Source organism: Pelecanus crispus, chromosome 29 (assembly GCF_030463565.1).
Source record: "Pelecanus crispus isolate bPelCri1 chromosome 29, bPelCri1.pri, whole genome shotgun sequence".
Lineage (NCBI taxonomy): Eukaryota > Metazoa > Chordata > Aves > Pelecaniformes > Pelecanidae > Pelecanus > Pelecanus crispus.
This window is the reverse complement of record NC_134671.1, coordinates 1,065,167-1,083,701: the sequence shown is the minus strand read 5'-3', so window position 1 is coordinate 1,083,701 and position 18,535 is coordinate 1,065,167. Positions and strand designations below refer to the sequence as shown.

At 54.2% G+C, this 18,535-nt stretch overlaps 1 protein-coding gene across 1 annotated transcript in view; it reads right to left on the bottom strand.

Moving 5' to 3' along the window:
- The window catches only part of TENASCIN-X (tenascin-X), a 67,770-nt gene that overhangs the window by 27,149 nt on the left and 22,086 nt on the right, over window positions 1–18,535 (bottom strand). Inside the window, 17 exon segments of the mRNA XM_075725317.1 lie at window positions 446–739; window positions 1,004–1,291; window positions 1,951–2,250; window positions 3,717–4,004; window positions 4,275–4,562; window positions 5,222–5,521; window positions 6,988–7,281; window positions 7,541–7,828; window positions 8,579–8,872; window positions 10,252–10,539; window positions 11,209–11,502; window positions 12,969–13,262; window positions 13,527–13,814; window positions 14,474–14,767; window positions 16,240–16,533; window positions 16,798–17,085; window positions 17,745–18,038. Coding sequence (XP_075581432.1) covers window positions 446–739; window positions 1,004–1,291; window positions 1,951–2,250; window positions 3,717–4,004; window positions 4,275–4,562; window positions 5,222–5,521; window positions 6,988–7,281; window positions 7,541–7,828; window positions 8,579–8,872; window positions 10,252–10,539; window positions 11,209–11,502; window positions 12,969–13,262; window positions 13,527–13,814; window positions 14,474–14,767; window positions 16,240–16,533; window positions 16,798–17,085; window positions 17,745–18,038 — 4,968 coding nt within the window.

Sequence of the window (18,535 nt, the reverse complement as noted above, 5' to 3'; positions counted from 1 at the left end):
ATGGACCAGCCACAAACTCATCGGTCTGTCCATCAATCGATCCGACCATCCATCAGTGCACTCATTCACCCAGTCAACCATTCATCCATCCAAAAATCCACCCATCCAACCATTCATCCATCCATCTATCCATACCTCCATTAACTGATAGATCTATTCAAACACACACCCATACAGCCGTCCACTCAACCACAAAACCTCCATCCATCCATCCATTCCTCCATTCATTCAACCAACCATTCCATCCACCCAACCCTCCAGCCATCACTCTATCCCTCCATCCCTCCAACATTCCATGCACACATACCTCCATACCACCCATACCCAACAGCTGCTCCCATTTCCCACAACGATCAAGGCAGCAGCACAGGCCCTGCCACAGCTCCTGCACTGCTCCAAATCCAGAGCCCAAAGGAGACATGGAAGGAACCCACAGACACCTCACCTGTGACAGCGTCAGCGGAGACGGGGCCCACACGCTTCCGACCCCACACCCCGTACAAGTTGAACTTGTAGCGGCGCGATGGTGACAGACCCGCCACCGTCACCGTGCGGGAATCACCGTCCACGGGCAGCACCTGGGGCTGGCCTTGCGCATCCTTGTACTGCACCGAGAAGGAGTCAAAGGTGCCCTCGGGGACGCTCCACTCCAGCTGCACGGAGTCGGGGGTGACCTGCGAGGCTGCGAGCTCGCCCAGGATCGGCTGGGATGGGGGTTCCTCCTTCGGCTCAGCTGCAGCTGCAACACAGAGGGCACAATCCAGGGCATAAACATCCACCCATCCACAGACACGTCAAACCATCTTCCAACCATCATCCATCCATGCATCCACTCCTCCAATCCATCCTCCACCCTCCATTCCTATCTCCCACCATACAAGTGCCCGTCCCTACACCGCTCCCCAAGTTAACGGCTAAGCCATGTTCCCACTCCATGGACTCCAGCCACACAGCAAACCCAGGGACCACAAGGGACACAGACAGGGCCCACAGATATGCTCACCTGTGACGATGTCAGTGGAGACGGGGCCCACACGCTTCCGACCCCACACCCCGTACAAGTTGAACTTGTAGCGGCGCGATGGTGACAGACCCGGCACCGTCACCGTGCGGGAACCACCGTCCACGGGCAGCACCTGGGGCTGGCCTTGTGCATCCTTGTACTGCACCGAGAAGGAGTCAAAGGTGCCCTCGGGGACGCTCCACTCCAGCTGCACGGAGTCAGGGGTGACCTGCGAGGCCGTCAGCTCGCCCAGGATCGGCTGGGATGGGGGTTCCTCCTTCGGCTCCGCTGCAACACAGGTGACAACGTGGGGCATAAACATCCACAAATCCATCCATCCATCCACCCACCCATCCGCCTGTCTATCCTTCCAACCATCGAATCACCCATCTCTCCATCTATCTTTTTCCATCTACCAGTCCTTCAATTCACACCTCCATTCCAACATCCAACCAACCACACGCTCCTTTATTACTCCAATCAGCCAGGCAGCCAAACAGCCACCCGTCCATCGGGCCCTCCATCCAACTACATGTCCACACAATCATCCAATCACTCCTCCGGGCCACAAAACAGACATGCACTCATCCAACATTTCATCCATCCATCCACGTATTCATCCATTCAACCAAACAACCAAGGAGCCACCCATGCATTCCCCATTCATCCAACTATCCATACATTCTTCCATCCATCCATCCATGCACCCATCCAACCTGGCAATCACCCAAAACCCCACAAACTCATCCAAGTACCCATCTGCCCAGCCAGCCATCAAACTATCCCTTCATCCTCCCAATCCACGCACGCACCCGACCTTACAGTGATCCCAAAACAGCTGCCACCAACTATTGCCGTTTCCCAAGAAGACAAAGACACACAGCACGGGCCCTGACCACGTTTCTGTCCAGTACAGCCCCATGGCCAATAGGTGTGCCCAAAGCCACCCTCACCTGTGACAGCATCGGTGGAGACGGGGCCCACACGCTTCCGACCCCACATCCCGTACAGGTTGAACTTGTAGCGGCGCGACGGTGACAGACCCGGCACCGTCACCGTGCGGGAATCACCGTCCACGGGCAGCACCTGGGGCTGGCCTTGCGCATCCTTGTACTGCACCGAGAAGGAGTCAAAGGTGCCCTCGGGGACGCTCCACTCCAGCTGCACGGAGTCGGGGGTGACCTGCGAGGCCGTCAGCTCGCCCAGGATCGGCTGGGATGGGGGTTCCTCCTTCGGCTCAGCTGCAGCTGCAACACAGAGGGCACAATCCAGGGCATAAACATAGAAAAGTCTATGCGTCTTTCCATCTTTCCATCCCTCCATCTTGTTTTCTATCCCACCGTTGGCCCATCCATCCATCCATCCATTCAGCTCATCATCACTCCATTTATCATCTCTCTCAGGCATACTCTCACCTGTCCTTCCATCCATCCTTAGTGTTCTTCCACTCACCATCCCTCCAAGCATCCAGCCATCCACATCCTTCCTCTCACCCATCTCTCCACTGATCCTCCCACCTGATCACCCACCCACCTAACTTGCCCCAACCATACACCACTCCTACCTTTTTTCCACCATGCATTCCATCCAGCCTCTACCATCCGATCATCTGTGCATTACTCCACCAAGTCCTCCAAGAATGCATCCATCTGTTCAGCCAATCGCCTTTCTTTCCCTGCACTTTTTCCTTCAGTTGATTCTTTAATCTATCCCTCCATTGAATCATCCAATCATCAAACCATTCACTTGATCCTCCAAACTGCCCACCAACTACCCCAACATCCATCCAGCTATCCAGCCTTCTGTCCTTCCATCCAACCATGCAACTATAAAGTCCTTTCAACCACTCAATCCATGAACCAGCCACAAACTCAACCATCCACCATCTGTCCATCCATCAATCGATCCAGCCACCCATTCATCCATCCACCCCTCCATCCATCCCACAAGTGTCCAGTTCTCCATACATTCAACAAGCCACGTGTTCATCTGGCCATCCCTCCACTCATAAATCCATCCATCCACCCTTCACTCCAAGCATCTATCCAACCATTCAGTCAACCATCCAGTCCATGAATCAGCCACACACTCATCTAATCATCATCCATCAACCTGTCCCTTTTTCCTTCAGTCACTCCTTGAATCCATTCCTCCATTAAATCATCCAAACACCTAAACATTCATTTAATCCATCAACCTGCCATCCAGCCATCCCTCCATCCTTCCATCCAACCATGTCTCTGCCCAGCCATCCAAACAACCGACTCCATGGACCAGCCACAAACTCATCGGTCTGTCCATCAATCGATCCGACCATCCATCAGTGCACTCATTCACCCAGTCAACCATTCATCCATCCAAAAATCCACCCATCCAACCATTCATCCATCCATCTATCCATACCTCCATTAACTGATAGATCTATTCAAACACACACCCATACAGCCGTCCACTCAACCACAAAACCTCCATCCATCCATCCATTCCTCCATTCATTCAACCAACCATTCCATCCACCCAACCCTCCAGCCATCACTCTATCCCTCCATCCCTCCAACATTCCATGCACACATACCTCCATACCACCCATACCCAACAGCTGCTCCCATTTCCCACAACGATCAAGGCAGCAGCACAGGCCCTGCCACAGCTCCTGCACTGCTCCAAATCCAGAGCCCAAAGGAGACATGGAAGGAACCCACAGACACCTCACCTGTGACAGCGTCAGCGGAGACGGGGCCCACACGCTTCCGACCCCACACCCCGTACAAGTTGAACTTGTAGCGGCGCGATGGTGACAGACCCGCCACCGTCACCGTGCGGGAATCACCGTCCACGGGCAGCACCTGGGGCTGGCCTTGCGCATCCTTGTACTGCACCGAGAAGGAGTCAAAGGTGCCCTCGGGGACGCTCCACTCCAGCTGCACGGAGTCGGGGGTGACCTGCGAGGCTGCGAGCTCGCCCAGGATCGGCTGGGATGGGGGTTCCTCCTTCGGCTCAGCTGCAGCTGCAACACAGAGGGCACAATCCAGGGCATAAACATCCACCCATCCACAGACACGTCAAACCATCTTCCAACCATCATCCATCCATGCATCCACTCCTCCAATCCATCCTCCACCCTCCATTCCTATCTCACACCATACAAGTGCCCGTCCCTACACCGCTCCCCAAGTTAACGGCTAAGCCATGTTCCCACTCCATGGACTCCAGCCACACAGCAAACCCAGGGACCACAAGGGACACAGACAGGGCCCACAGATATGCTCACCTGTGACGATGTCAGTGGAGACGGGGCCCACACGCTTCCGACCCCACACCCCGTACAAGTTGAACTTGTAGCGGCGCGATGGTGACAGACCCGGCACCGTCACCGTGCGGGAATCACCGTCCACGGGCAGCACCTGGGGCTGGCCTTGTGCATCCTTGTACTGCACCGAGAAGGAGTCAAAGGTGCCCTCGGGGACGCTCCACTCCAGCTGCACGGAGTCGGGGGTGACCTGCGAGGCCGTCAGCTCGCCCAGGATCGGCTGGGATGGGGGTTCCTCCTTCGGCTCCGCTGCAACACAGGTGACAACGTGGGGCATAAACATCCACAAATCCATCCATCCATCCACCCACCCATCCGCCTGTCTATCCTTCCAACCATCGAATCACCCATCTCTCCATCTATCTTTTTCCATCTACCAGTCCTTCAATTCACACCTCCATTCCAACATCCAACCAACCACACGCTCCTTTATTACTCCAATCAGCCAGGCAGCCAAACAGCCACCCGTCCATCGGGCCCTCCATCCAACTACATGTCCACACAATCATCCAATCACTCCTCCGGGCCACAAAACAGACATGCACTCATCCAACATTTCATCCATCCATCCACGTATTCATCCATTCAACCAAACAACCAAGGAGCCACCCATGCATTCCCCATTCATCCAACTATCCATACATTCTTCCATCCATCCATCCATGCACCCATCCAACCTGGCAATCACCCAAAACCCCACAAACTCATCCAAGTACCCATCTGCCCAGCCAGCCATCAAACTATCCCTTCATCCTCCCAATCCACGCACGCACCCGACCTTACAGTGATCCCAAATCAGCTGCCACCAACTATTGCCGTTTCCCAAGAAGACCAAGACACACAGCACGGGCCCTGACCACGTTTCTGTCCAGTACAGCCCCATGGCCAATAGGTGTGCCCAAAGCCACCCTCACCTGTGACAGCATCGGTGGAGACGGGGCCCACACGCTTCCGACCCCACATCCCGTACAGGTTGAACTTGTAGCGGCGCGACGGTGACAGACCCGGCACCGTCACCGTGCGGGAATCACCGTCCACGGGCAGCACCTGGGGCTGGCCTTGCGCATCCTTGTACTGCACCGAGAAGGAGTCAAAGGTGCCCTCGGGGACGCTCCACTCCAGCTGCACGGAGTCGGGGGTGACCTGCGAGGCCGTCAGCTCGCCCAGGATCGGCTGGGATGGGGGTTCCTCCTTCGGCTCAGCTGCAGCTGCAACACAGAGGGCACAATCCAGGGCATAAACATAGAAAAGTCTATGCGTCTTTCCATCTTTCCATCCCTCCATCTTGTTTTCTATCCCACCGTTGGCCCATCCATCCATCCATCCATTCAGCTCATCATCACTCCATTTATCATCTCTCTCAGGCATACTCTCACCTGTCCTTCCATCCATCCTTAGTGTTCTTCCACTCACCATCCCTCCAAGCATCCAGCCATCCACATCCTTCCTCTCACCCATCTCTCCACTGATCCTCCCACCTGATCACCCACCCACCTAACTTGCCCCAACCATACACCACTCCTACCTTTTTTCCACCATGCATTCCATCCAGCCTCTACCATCCGATCATCTGTGCATTACTCCACCAAGTCCTCCAAGAATGCATCCATCTGTTCAGCCAATCGCCTTTCTTTCCCTGCACTTTTTCCTTCAGTTGATTCTTTAATCTATCCCTCCATTGAATCATCCAATCATCAAACCATTCACTTGATCCTCCAAACTGCCCACCAACTACCCCAACATCCATCCAGCTATCCAGCCTTCTGTCCTTCCATCCAACCATGCAACTATAAAGTCCTTTCAACCACTCAATCCATGAACCAGCCACAAACTCAACCATCCACCATCTGTCCATCCATCAATCGATCCAGCCACCCATTCATCCATCCACCCCTCCATCCATCCCACAAGTGTCCAGTTCTCCATACATTCAACAAGCCACGTGTTCATCTGGCCATCCCTCCACTCATAAATCCATCCATCCACCCTTCACTCCAAGCATCTATCCAACCATTCAGTCAACCATCCAGTCCATGAATCAGCCACACACTCATCTAATCATCATCCATCAACCTGTCCCTTTTTCCTTCAGTCACTCCTTGAATCCATTCCTCCATTAAATCATCCAAACACCTAAACATTCATTTAATCCATCAACCTGCCATCCAGCCATCCCTCCATCCTTCCATCCAACCATGTCTCTGCCCAGCCATCCAAACAACCGACTCCATGGACCAGCCACAAACTCATCGGTCTGTCCATCAATCGATCCGACCATCCATCAGTGCACTCATTCACCCAGTCAACCATTCATCCATCCAAAAATCCACCCATCCAACCATTCATCCATCCATCTATCCATACCTCCATTAACTGATAGATCTATTCAAACACACACCCATACAGCCGTCCACTCAACCACAAAACCTCCATCCATCCATCCATTCCTCCATTCATTCAACCAACCATTCCATCCACCCAACCCTCCAGCCATCACTCTATCCCTCCATCCCTCCAACATTCCATGCACACATACCTCCATACCACCCATACCCAACAGCTGCTCCCATTTCCCACAACGATCAAGGCAGCAGCACAGGCCCTGCCACAGCTCCTGCACTGCTCCAAATCCAGAGCCCAAAGGAGACATGGAAGGAACCCACAGACACCTCACCTGTGACAGCGTCAGCGGAGACGGGGCCCACACGCTTCCGACCCCACACCCCGTACAAGTTGAACTTGTAGCGGCGCGATGGTGACAGACCCGCCACCGTCACCGTGCGGGAATCACCGTCCACGGGCAGCACCTGGGGCTGGCCTTGCGCATCCTTGTACTGCACCGAGAAGGAGTCAAAGGTGCCCTCGGGGACGCTCCACTCCAGCTGCACGGAGTCGGGGGTGACCTGCGAGGCTGCGAGCTCGCCCAGGATCGGCTGGGATGGGGGTTCCTCCTTCGGCTCAGCTGCAGCTGCAACACAGAGGGCACAATCCAGGGCATAAACACCCACCAATCCACACACACGTCCATCCATCTTCCATCTATCCATCCATCCATGCATCCACTCCTCCAATCCATCCTCCACGCTCCATTCCAATCTCCCACCATGCAAGTGCCCTACACCGCTCCACAAGGCAAGTGCTAAGAGATGTTCCACGCAACGGGCTCCAGCCACACAGCAAACCCAGGGACCACAAGGGACACAGACGGGGCCCACAGATATGCTCACCTGTGACGATGTCAGTGGAGACGGGGCCCACACGCTTCCGACCCCACACCCCGTACAAGTTGAACTTGTAGCGGCGCGATGGTGACAGCCCCGGCACCGTCACCGTGCGGGAATCACCGTCCACGGGCAGCACCTGGGGCTGGCCTTGCGCATCCTTGTACTGCACCGTGAAGGAGTCAAAGGTGCCCTCGGGGACGCTCCACTCCAGCTGCACGGAGTCGGGGGTGACCTGCGAGGCCGTCAGCTCGCCCAGGATTGGCTGGGATGGGGGTTCCTTCTCAGGCTCAGCTGACGCAACAACAGAGAGGATAATATGCATGGAATAAACATCCACCAATCCACTCACACATCCATGCATCTGTCACCTATCAATCCATCCATCCTCAGCACCAAACATCCATACATATCTTTCTCCTTCAGTCAGTCCTTGCAGTCATTCAACCTGTCATCCATCCAGACACTTATCCTTTAAGCCTCCAAGAACCAGATGTCAGCCAACCATCCCACTATGCAGCCATCCATCGATCCATCTATCCACACATTCGCTCCATATAACCAGCCCTTCATCCTCCCATACAACCATGCCTCCATTCTGCCATCCAAACAACCATGCCACCTCTGAAACCACCATAAACTCATTCATCCTCCATCCACTCAGTTATCCCACCGTCTATCCATGCTTCCACTAATTCAGCGATTGATTCAACCAGCCGTACATCCAACCACCCATCCATCCTTCTATCCATTAAGCCATCAAGTCACAGGACACCCTTCCATACAACCATCTATCTATAGATTCATCCATTCAAATAATGAAATACCCTGCTGTCCAACCTTCCATCCATCCACCCAACCCCCCTGCCAGCCAGCCATGACTCTAATCTTGCAAGCTCCCATCCTTCCAACCCAGTCAGCACCCAAGAGATGTTCCCATTTCCCAAGAGGTCAAACACACCCAGGACAGACCCTGCCACAGCTTCTGACCCACGTCAACCCAGTTCCAAAGGAGACATAGATGGGGCTAACAGACGTACCCACCTGTGACAGCGTCAGCGGAGACGGGGCCCACACGCTTCTGACCCCACATCCCATACAGGTTGAACTTGTAGCGGCGCGATGGTGACAGACCCGGCACCGTCACCATGTGGGAATCACCGTCCACGGGCAGCACCTGGGGCTGGCCTTGCGCATCCTTGTACTGCACCGTGAAAGAGTCAAAGGTGCCCTCGGGGACACTCCACTCCAGCTGCACGGAGTCGGGGGTGACCTGCGAGGCTGCGAGCTCGCCCAGGATCGGCTGGGATGGGGGTTCCTCCTCTGGCTTGGTTGCAGCTGCAACAGTGAAGGCACAATGCAGAGTATAAACATCCATATGTCCCTCAGAACACTCATCCATCCATTTCTCCATCCATCCATCCATTTTTCTACCCAACCATCCCTTTATCCATCCATCCACACACTCCAAAAATCACCCCTCCAAATATCAGTTCACCCAAGCATCCACCCACCTGTCCTTCCATCCACCCTTAACACTTCTACCCACCAGCCTTCCAGCCATCCACACATGCATTCTTTTCCTCATTAATGGTGGTTTTTGGTCACCATGTTGTCATCCATTCATTCATCCATGTCTTTGTCATTCCTTTCATCCACCCACCAATCCCGTTATCTGTCCATGCAACTTTCTCTCCCTCCATTTCTCCATCCAACCATCCAGGCTTCCATCCATCCAATCAACCATTTCTCTGTGCACTATTTCACCCATAGGTCCTTGAATCCATTCCTCTACCCAACCATCCCATCACCCAACTTCCATCAAAATACCCATCTATCCAGGCAACCATCTGTTCAATCAGCTATCCATCCAATCAATCTATTAACCAACCACCCACCATCATCCAGCCAGCCATCTGATCATCTACCCACCAATGAACCCAACCAACCATCCAAACACACATCCAGCTCTCCAGCTGTTTCTCCATGCATCCACCCAGGCCTCCATCCCTCCCATCACCCCCATTTTCTGTGAGCAATCTTCTATCCATCAGGGCATGCATTCAGTCAGCCAACCATTAACAGTGCCATTTCTCCCCCCACCAGTCTGTCCAGTTACCCCTCTGCTACTTAGCCATGCATTCATCCCTTCAACAATCTGTCTATCCATTCATGTGTCCATCTGTGTCCATTCATCCATCCATCCATCCGTCATCTTTTGGACCATTAATTCATGCACCTCTCCATCCATTCTTCTGTCTAGCTGTCCATGCAAGCATTTATCCATGCATCTCACCCACCACGCAGCCGTGCTTCCAAACATCTATCCAACCTCTCATCTTCCCATCCACCTTCTTCTATCCATCTGGCCAAGAATCCACCCATCCATCCAACACTGCATCCATTCAACCATTCAGTTATTCATCCATCCATCCATCATCCAACCATCCATCAATTCATGGATCCAACCATCCTTCTTTCCATCCATTCAAAAAACCAATCACCCAACCATCAGACACACATTCACCCCTCCACCCGCCTGTCTGTCCATCCACCCATCCAACCATCCATCCATCCATCCCTCTCTCTTGCTTGCTCCCATCCCTATGTTCATCCAACAGGCAATACTCAAGAAATGTCCCAACTGGACAAGCTCTGACCACACTCCAAACTCAGCGCCCAAAGGGAACATGGATGGAGCCCACAGACGCCCTCACCTGTGACAGCATCGGTGGAGATGGGGCCCACACGCTTCCGACCCCACATCCCGTACAGGTTGAACTTGTAGCGGCGCGATGGTGACAGACCCGGCACCGTCACCATATGGGAATCACCATCCACAGGCAGCACCTGGGGCTGGCCTTGTGCATCCTTGTACTGCACCGAGAAGGAGTCAAAGGTGCCCTCGGGGACGCTCCACTCCAGCTGCACGGAGTCGGGGGTGACCTGCGAGGCCGTCAGCTCGCCCAGGATCGGCTGGGATGGGGGTTCCTCCTTCGGCTCCGCTGCAACACAGGTGACAACGTGGGGCATAAACATCCACAAATCCATCCATCCATCCACCCACCCACCCATCCGCCTGTCTATCCTTCCAACCATCGAATCACCCATCTCTCCATCTATCTTTTTCCATCTACCAGTCCTTCAATTCACACCTCCATTCCAACATCCAACCAACCACACGCTCCTTTATTACTCCAATCAGCCAGGCAGCCAAACAGCCACCCGTCCATCGGGCCCTCCATCCAACTACATGTCCACACAATCATCCAATCACTCCTCCGGGCCACAAAACAGACATGCACTCATCCAACATTTCATCCATCCATCCACGTATTCATCCATTCAACCAAACAACCAAGGAGCCACCCATGCATTCCCCATTCATCCAACTATCCATACATTCTTCCATCCATCCATCCATGCACCCATCCAACCTGGCAATCACCCAAAACCCCACAAACTCATCCAAGTACCCATCTGCCCAGCCAGCCATCAAACTATCCCTTCATCCTCCCAATCCACGCACGCACCCGACCTTACAGTGATCCCAAATCAGCTGCCACCAACTATTGCCGTTTCCCAAGAAGACCAAGACACACAGCACGGGCCCTGACCACGTTTCTGTCCAGTACAGCCCCATGGCCAATAGGTGTGCCCAAAGCCACCCTCACCTGTGACAGCATCGGTGGAGACGGGGCCCACACGCTTCCGACCCCACATCCCGTACAGGTTGAACTTGTAGCGGCGCGACGGTGACAGACCCGGCACCGTCACCGTGCGGGAATCACCGTCCACGGGCAGCACCTGGGGTTGGCCTTGCGCATCCTTGTACTGCACCGAGAAGGAGTCAAAGGTGCCCTCGGGGACGCTCCACTCCAGCTGCACGGAGCCGGGGGTGACCTGCGAGGCCGTCAGCTCGCCCAGGATCGGCTGGGATGGGGGTTCCTCCTTCGGCTCAGCTGCAGCTGCAACACAGAGGGCACAATCCAGGGCATAAACATAGAAAAGTCTATGCGTCTTTCCATCTTTCCATCCCTCCATCTTGTTTTCTATCCCACCGTTGGCCCATCCATCCATCCATCCATTCAGCTCATCATCACTCCATTTATCATCTCTCTCAGGCATACTCTCACCTGTCCTTCCATCCATCCTTAGTGTTCTTCCACTCACCATCCCTCCAAGCATCCAGCCATCCACATCCTTCCTCTCACCCATCTCTCCACTGATCCTCCCACCTGATCACCCACCCACCTAACTTGCCGCAACCATACACCACTCCTACCTTTTTTCCACCATGCATTCCATCCAGCCTCTACCATCCGATCATCTGTGCATTACTCCACCAAGTCCTCCAAGAATGCATCCATCTGTTCAGCCAATCGCCTTTCTTTCCCTGCACTTTTTCCTTCAGTTGATTCTTTAATCTATCCCTCCATTGAATCATCCAATCATCAAACCATTCACTTGATCCTCCAAACTACCCACCAACTACCCCAACATCCATCCAGCTATCCAGCCTTCTGTCCTTCCATCCAACCATGCAACTATAAAGTCCTTTCAACCACTCAATCCATGAACCAGCCACAAACTCAACCATCCACCATCTGTCCATCCATCAATCGATCCAGCCACCCATTCATCCATCCACCCCTCCATCCATCCCACAAGTGTCCAGTTCTCCATACATTCAACAAGCCACGTGTTCATCTGGCCATCCCTCCACTCATAAATCCATCCATCCACCCTTCACTCCAAGCATCTATCCAACCATTCAGTCAACCATCCAGTCCATGAATCAGCCACACACTCATCTAATCATCATCCATCAACCTGTCCCTTTTTCCTTCAGTCACTCCTTGAATCCATTCCTCCATTAAATCATCCAAACACCTAAACATTCATTTAATCCATCAACCTGCCATCCAGCCATCCCTCCATCCTTCCATCCAACCATGTCTCTGCCCAGCCATCCAAACAACCGACTCCATGGACCAGCCACAAACTCATCGGTCTGTCCATCAATCGATCCGACCATCCATCAGTGCACTCATTCACCCAGTCAACCATTCATCCATCCAAAAATCCACCCATCCAACCATTCATCCATCCATCTATCCATACCTCCATTAACTGATAGATCTATTCAAACACACACCCATACAGCCGTCCACTCAACCACAAAACCTCCATCCATCCATCCATTCCTCCATTCATTCAACCAACCATTCCATCCACCCAACCCTCCAGCCATCACTCTATCCCTCCATCCCTCCAACATTCCATGCACACATACCTCCATACCACCCATACCCAACAGCTGCTCCCATTTCCCACAACGATCAAGGCAGCAGCACAGGCCCTGCCACAGCTCCTGCACTGCTCCAAATCCAGAGCCCAAAGGAGACATGGAAGGAACCCACAGACACCTCACCTGTGACAGCGTCAGCGGAGACGGGGCCCACACGCTTCCGACCCCACACCCCGTACAAGTTGAACTTGTAGCGGCGCGATGGTGACAGACCCGCCACCGTCACCGTGCGGGAATCACCGTCCACGGGCAGCACCTGGGGCTGGCCTTGCGCATCCTTGTACTGCACCGAGAAGGAGTCAAAGGTGCCCTCGGGGACGCTCCACTCCAGCTGCACGGAGTCGGGGGTGACCTGCGAGGCTGCGAGCTCGCCCAGGATCGGCTGGGATGGGGGTTCCTCCTTCGGCTCAGCTGCAGCTGCAACACAGAGGGCACAATCCAGGGCATAAACATCCACCCATCCACAGACACGTCAAACCATCTTCCAACCATCATCCATCCATGCATCCACTCCTCCAATCCATCCTCCACCCTCCATTCCTATCTCCCACCATACAAGTGCCCGTCCCTACACCGCTCCCCAAGTTAACGGCTAAGCCATGTTCCCACTCCATGGACTCCAGCCACACAGCAAACCCAGGGACCACAAGGGACACAGACAGGGCCCACAGATATGCTCACCTGTGACGATGTCAGTGGAGACGGGGCCCACACGCTTCCGACCCCACACCCCGTACAAGTTGAACTTGTAGCGGCGCGATGGTGACAGACCCGGCACCGTCACCGTGCGGGAACCACCGTCCACGGGCAGCACCTGGGGCTGGCCTTGTGCATCCTTGTACTGCACCGAGAAGGAGTCAAAGGTGCCCTCGGGGACGCTCCACTCCAGCTGCACGGAGTCAGGGGTGACCTGCGAGGCCGTCAGCTCGCCCAGGATCGGCTGGGATGGGGGTTCCTCCTTCGGCTCCGCTGCAACACAGGTGACAACGTGGGGCATAAACATCCACAAATCCATCCATCCATCCACCCACCCATCCGCCTGTCTATCCTTCCAACCATCGAATCACCCATCTCTCCATCTATCTTTTTCCATCTACCAGTCCTTCAATTCACACCTCCATTCCAACATCCAACCAACCACACGCTCCTTTATTACTCCAATCAGCCAGGCAGCCAAACAGCCACCCGTCCATCGGGCCCTCCATCCAACTACATGTCCACACAATCATCCAATCACTCCTCCGGGCCACAAAACAGACATGCACTCATCCAACATTTCATCCATCCATCCACGTATTCATCCATTCAACCAAACAACCAAGGAGCCACCCATGCATTCCCCATTCATCCAACTATCCATACATTCTTCCATCCATCCATCCATGCACCCATCCAACCTGGCAATCACCCAAAACCCCACAAACTCATCCAAGTACCCATCTGCCCAGCCAGCCATCAAACTATCCCTTCATCCTCCCAATCCACGCACGCACCCGACCTTACAGTGATCCCAAAACAGCTGCCACCAACTATTGCCGTTTCCCAAGAAGACAAAGACACACAGCACGGGCCCTGACCACGTTTCTGTCCAGTACAGCCCCATGGCCAATAGGTGTGCCCAAAGCCACCCTCACCTGTGACAGCATCGGTGGAGACGGGGCCCACACGCTTCCGACCCCACATCCCGTACAGGTTGAACTTGTAGCGGCGCGACGGTGACAGACCCGGCACCGTCACCGTGCGGGAATCACCGTCCACGGGCAGCACCTGGGGCTGGCCTTGCGCATCCTTGTACTGCACCGAGAAGGAGTCAAAGGTGCCCTCGGGGACGCTCCACTCCAGCTGCACGGAGTCGGGGGTGACCTGCGAGGCCGTCAGCTCGCCCAGGATCGGCTGGGATGGGGGTTCCTCCTTCGGCTCAGCTGCAGCTGCAACACAGAGGGCACAATCCAGGGCATAAACATAGAAAAGTCTATGCGTCTTTCCATCTTTCCATCCCTCCATCTTGTTTTCTATCCCACCGTTGGCCCATCCATCCATCCATCCATTCAGCTCATCATCACTCCATTTATCATCTCTCTCAGGCATACTCTCACCTGTCCTTCCATCCATCCTTAGTGTTCTTCCACTCACCATCCCTCCAAGCATCCAGCCATCCACATCCTTCCTCTCACCCATCTCTCCACTGATCCTCCCACCTGATCACCCACCCACCTAACTTGCCCCAACCATACACCACTCCTACCTTTTTTCCACCATGCATTCCATCCAGCCTCTACCATCCGATCATCTGTGCATTACTCCACCAAGTCCTCCAAGAATGCATCCATCTGTTCAGCCAATCGCCTTTCTTTCCCTGCACTTTTTCCTTCAGTTGATTCTTTAATCTATCCCTCCATTGAATCATCCAATCATCAAACCATTCACTTGATCCTCCAAACTGCCCACCAACTACCCCAACATCCATCCAGCTATCCAGCCTTCTGTCCTTCCATCCAACCATGCAACTATAAAGTCCTTTCAACCACTCAATCCATGAACCAGCCACAAACTCAACCATCCACCATCTGTCCATCCATCAATCGATCCAGCCACCCATTCATCCATCCACCCCTCCATCCATCCCACAAGTGTCCAGTTCTCCATACATTCAACAAGCCACGTGTTCATCTGGCCATCCCTCCACTCATAAATCCATCCATCCACCCTTCACTCCAAGCATCTATCCAACCATTCAGTCAACCATCCAGTCCATGAATCAGCCACACACTCATCTAATCATCATCCATCAACCTGTCCCTTTTTCCTTCAGTCACTCCTTGAATCCATTCCTCCATTAAATCATCCAAACACCTAAACATTCATTTAATCCATCAACCTGCCATCCAGCCATCCCTCCATCCTTCCATCCAACCATGTCTCTGCCCAGCCATCCAAACAACCGACTCCATGGACCAGCCACAAACTCATCGGTCTGTCCATCAATCGATCCGACCATCCATCAGTGCACTCATTCACCCAGTCAACCATTCATCCATCCAAAAATCCACCCATCCAACCATTCATCCATCCATCTATCCATACCTCCATTAACTGATAGATCTATTCAAACACACACCCATACAGCCGTCCACTCAACCACAAAACCTCCATCCATCCATCCATTCCTCCATTCATTCAACCAACCATTCCATCCACCCAACCCTCCAGCCATCACTCTATCCCTCCATCCCTCCAACATTCCATGCACACATACCTCCATACCACCCATACCCAACAGCTGCTCCCATTTCCCACAACGATCAAGGCAGCAGCACAGGCCCTGCCACAGCTCCTGCACTGCTCCAAATCCAGAGCCCAAAGGAGACATGGAAGGAACCCACAGACACCTCACCTGTGACAGCGTCAGCGGAGACGGGGCCCACACGCTTCCGACCCCACACCCCGTACAAGTTGAACTTGTAGCGGCGCGATGGTGACAGACCCGCCACCGTCACCGTGCGGGAATCACCGTCCACGGGCAGCACCTGGGGCTGGCCTTGCGCATCCTTGTACTGCACCGAGAAGGAGTCAAAGGTGCCCTCGGGGACGCTCCACTCCAGCTGCACGGAGTCGGGGGTGACCTGCGAGGCTGCGAGCTCGCCCAGGATCGGCTGGGATGGGGGTTCCTCCTTCGGCTCAGCTGCAGCTGCAACACAGAGGGCACAATCCAGGGCATAAACATCCACCCATCCACAGACACGTCAAACCATCTTCCAACCATCATCCATCCATGCATCCACTCCTCCAATCCATCCTCCACCCTCCATTCCTATCTCACACCATACAAGTGCCCGTCCCTACACCGCTCCCCAAGTTAACGGCTAAGCCATGTTCCCACTCCATGGACTCCAGCCACACAGCAAACCCAGGGACCACAAGGGACACAGACAGGGCCCACAGATATGCTCACCTGTGACGATGTCAGTGGAGACGGGGCCCACACGCTTCCGACCCCACACCCCGTACAAGTTGAACTTGTAGCGGCGCGATGGTGACAGACCCGGCACCGTCACTGTGCGGGAATCACCGTCCACGGGCAGCACCTGGGGCTGGCCTTGTGCATCCTTGTACTGCACCGAGAAGGAGTCAAAGGTGCCCTCGGGGACGCTCCACTCCAGCTGCACGGAGTCGGGGGTGACCTGCGAGGCCGTCAGCTCGCCCAGGATCGGCTGGGATGGGGGTTCCTCCTTCGGCTCCGCTGCAACACAGGTGACAACGTGGGGCATAAACATCCACAAATCCATCCATCCATCCACCCACCCATCCGCCTGTCTATCCTTCCAACCATCGAATCACCCATCTCTCCATCTATCTTTTTCCATCTACCAGTCCTTCAATTCACACCTCCATTCCAACATCCAACCAACCACACGCTCCTTTATTACTCCAATCAGCCAGGCAGCCAAACAGCCACCCGTCCATCGGGCCCTCCATCCAACTACATGTCCACACAATCATCCAATCACTCCTCCGGGCCACAAAACAGACATGCACTCATCCAACATTTCATCCATCCATCCACGTATTCATCCATTCAACCAAACAACCAAGGAGCCACCCATGCATTCCCCATTCATCCAACTATCCATACATTCTTCCATCCATCCATCCATGCACCCATCCAACCTGGCAATCACCCAAAACCCCACAAACTCATCCAAGTACCCATCTGCCCAGCCAGCCATCAAACTATCCCTTCATCCTCCCAATCCACGCACGCACCCGACCTTACAGTGATCCCAAATCAGCTGCCACCAACTATTGCCGTTTCCCAAGAAGACCAAGACACACAGCACGGGCCCTGACCACGTTTCTGTCCAGTACAGCCCCATGGCCAATAGGTGTGCCCAAAGCCACCCTCACCTGTGACAGCATCGGTGGAGACGGGGCCCACACGCTTCCGACCCCACATCCCGTACAGGTTGAACTTGTAGCGGCGCGACGGTGACAGACCCGGCACCGTCACCGTGCGGGAATCACCGTCCACGGGCAGCACCTGGGGCTGGCCTTGCGCATCCTTGTACTGCACCGAGAAGGAGTCAAAGGTGCCCTCGGGGACGCTCCACTCCAGCTGCACGGAGTCGGGGGTGACCTGCGAGGCCGTCAGCTCGCCCAGGATCGGCTGGGATGGGGGTTCCTCCTTCGGCTCAGCTGCAGCTGCAACACAGAGGGCACAATCCAGGGCATAAACATAGAAAAGTCTATGCGTCTTTCCATCTTTCCATCCCTCCATCTTGTTTTCTATCCCACCGTTGGCCCATCCATCCATCCATCCATTCAGCTCATCATCACTCCATTTATCATCTCTCTCAGGCATACTCTCACCTGTCCTTCCATCCATCCTTAGTGTTCTTCCACTCACCATCCCTCCAAGCATCCAGCCATCCACATCCTTCCTCTCACCCATCTCTCCACTGATCCTCCCACCTGATCACCCACCCACCTAACTTGCCCCAACCATACACCACTCCTACCTTTTTTCCACCATGCATTCCATCCAGCCTCTACCATCCGATCATCTGTGCATTACTCCACCAAGTCCTCCAAGAATGCATCCATCTGTTCAGCCAATCGCCTTTCTTTCCCTGCACTTTTTCCTTCAGTTGATTCTTTAATCTATCCCTCCATTGAATCATCCAATCATCAAA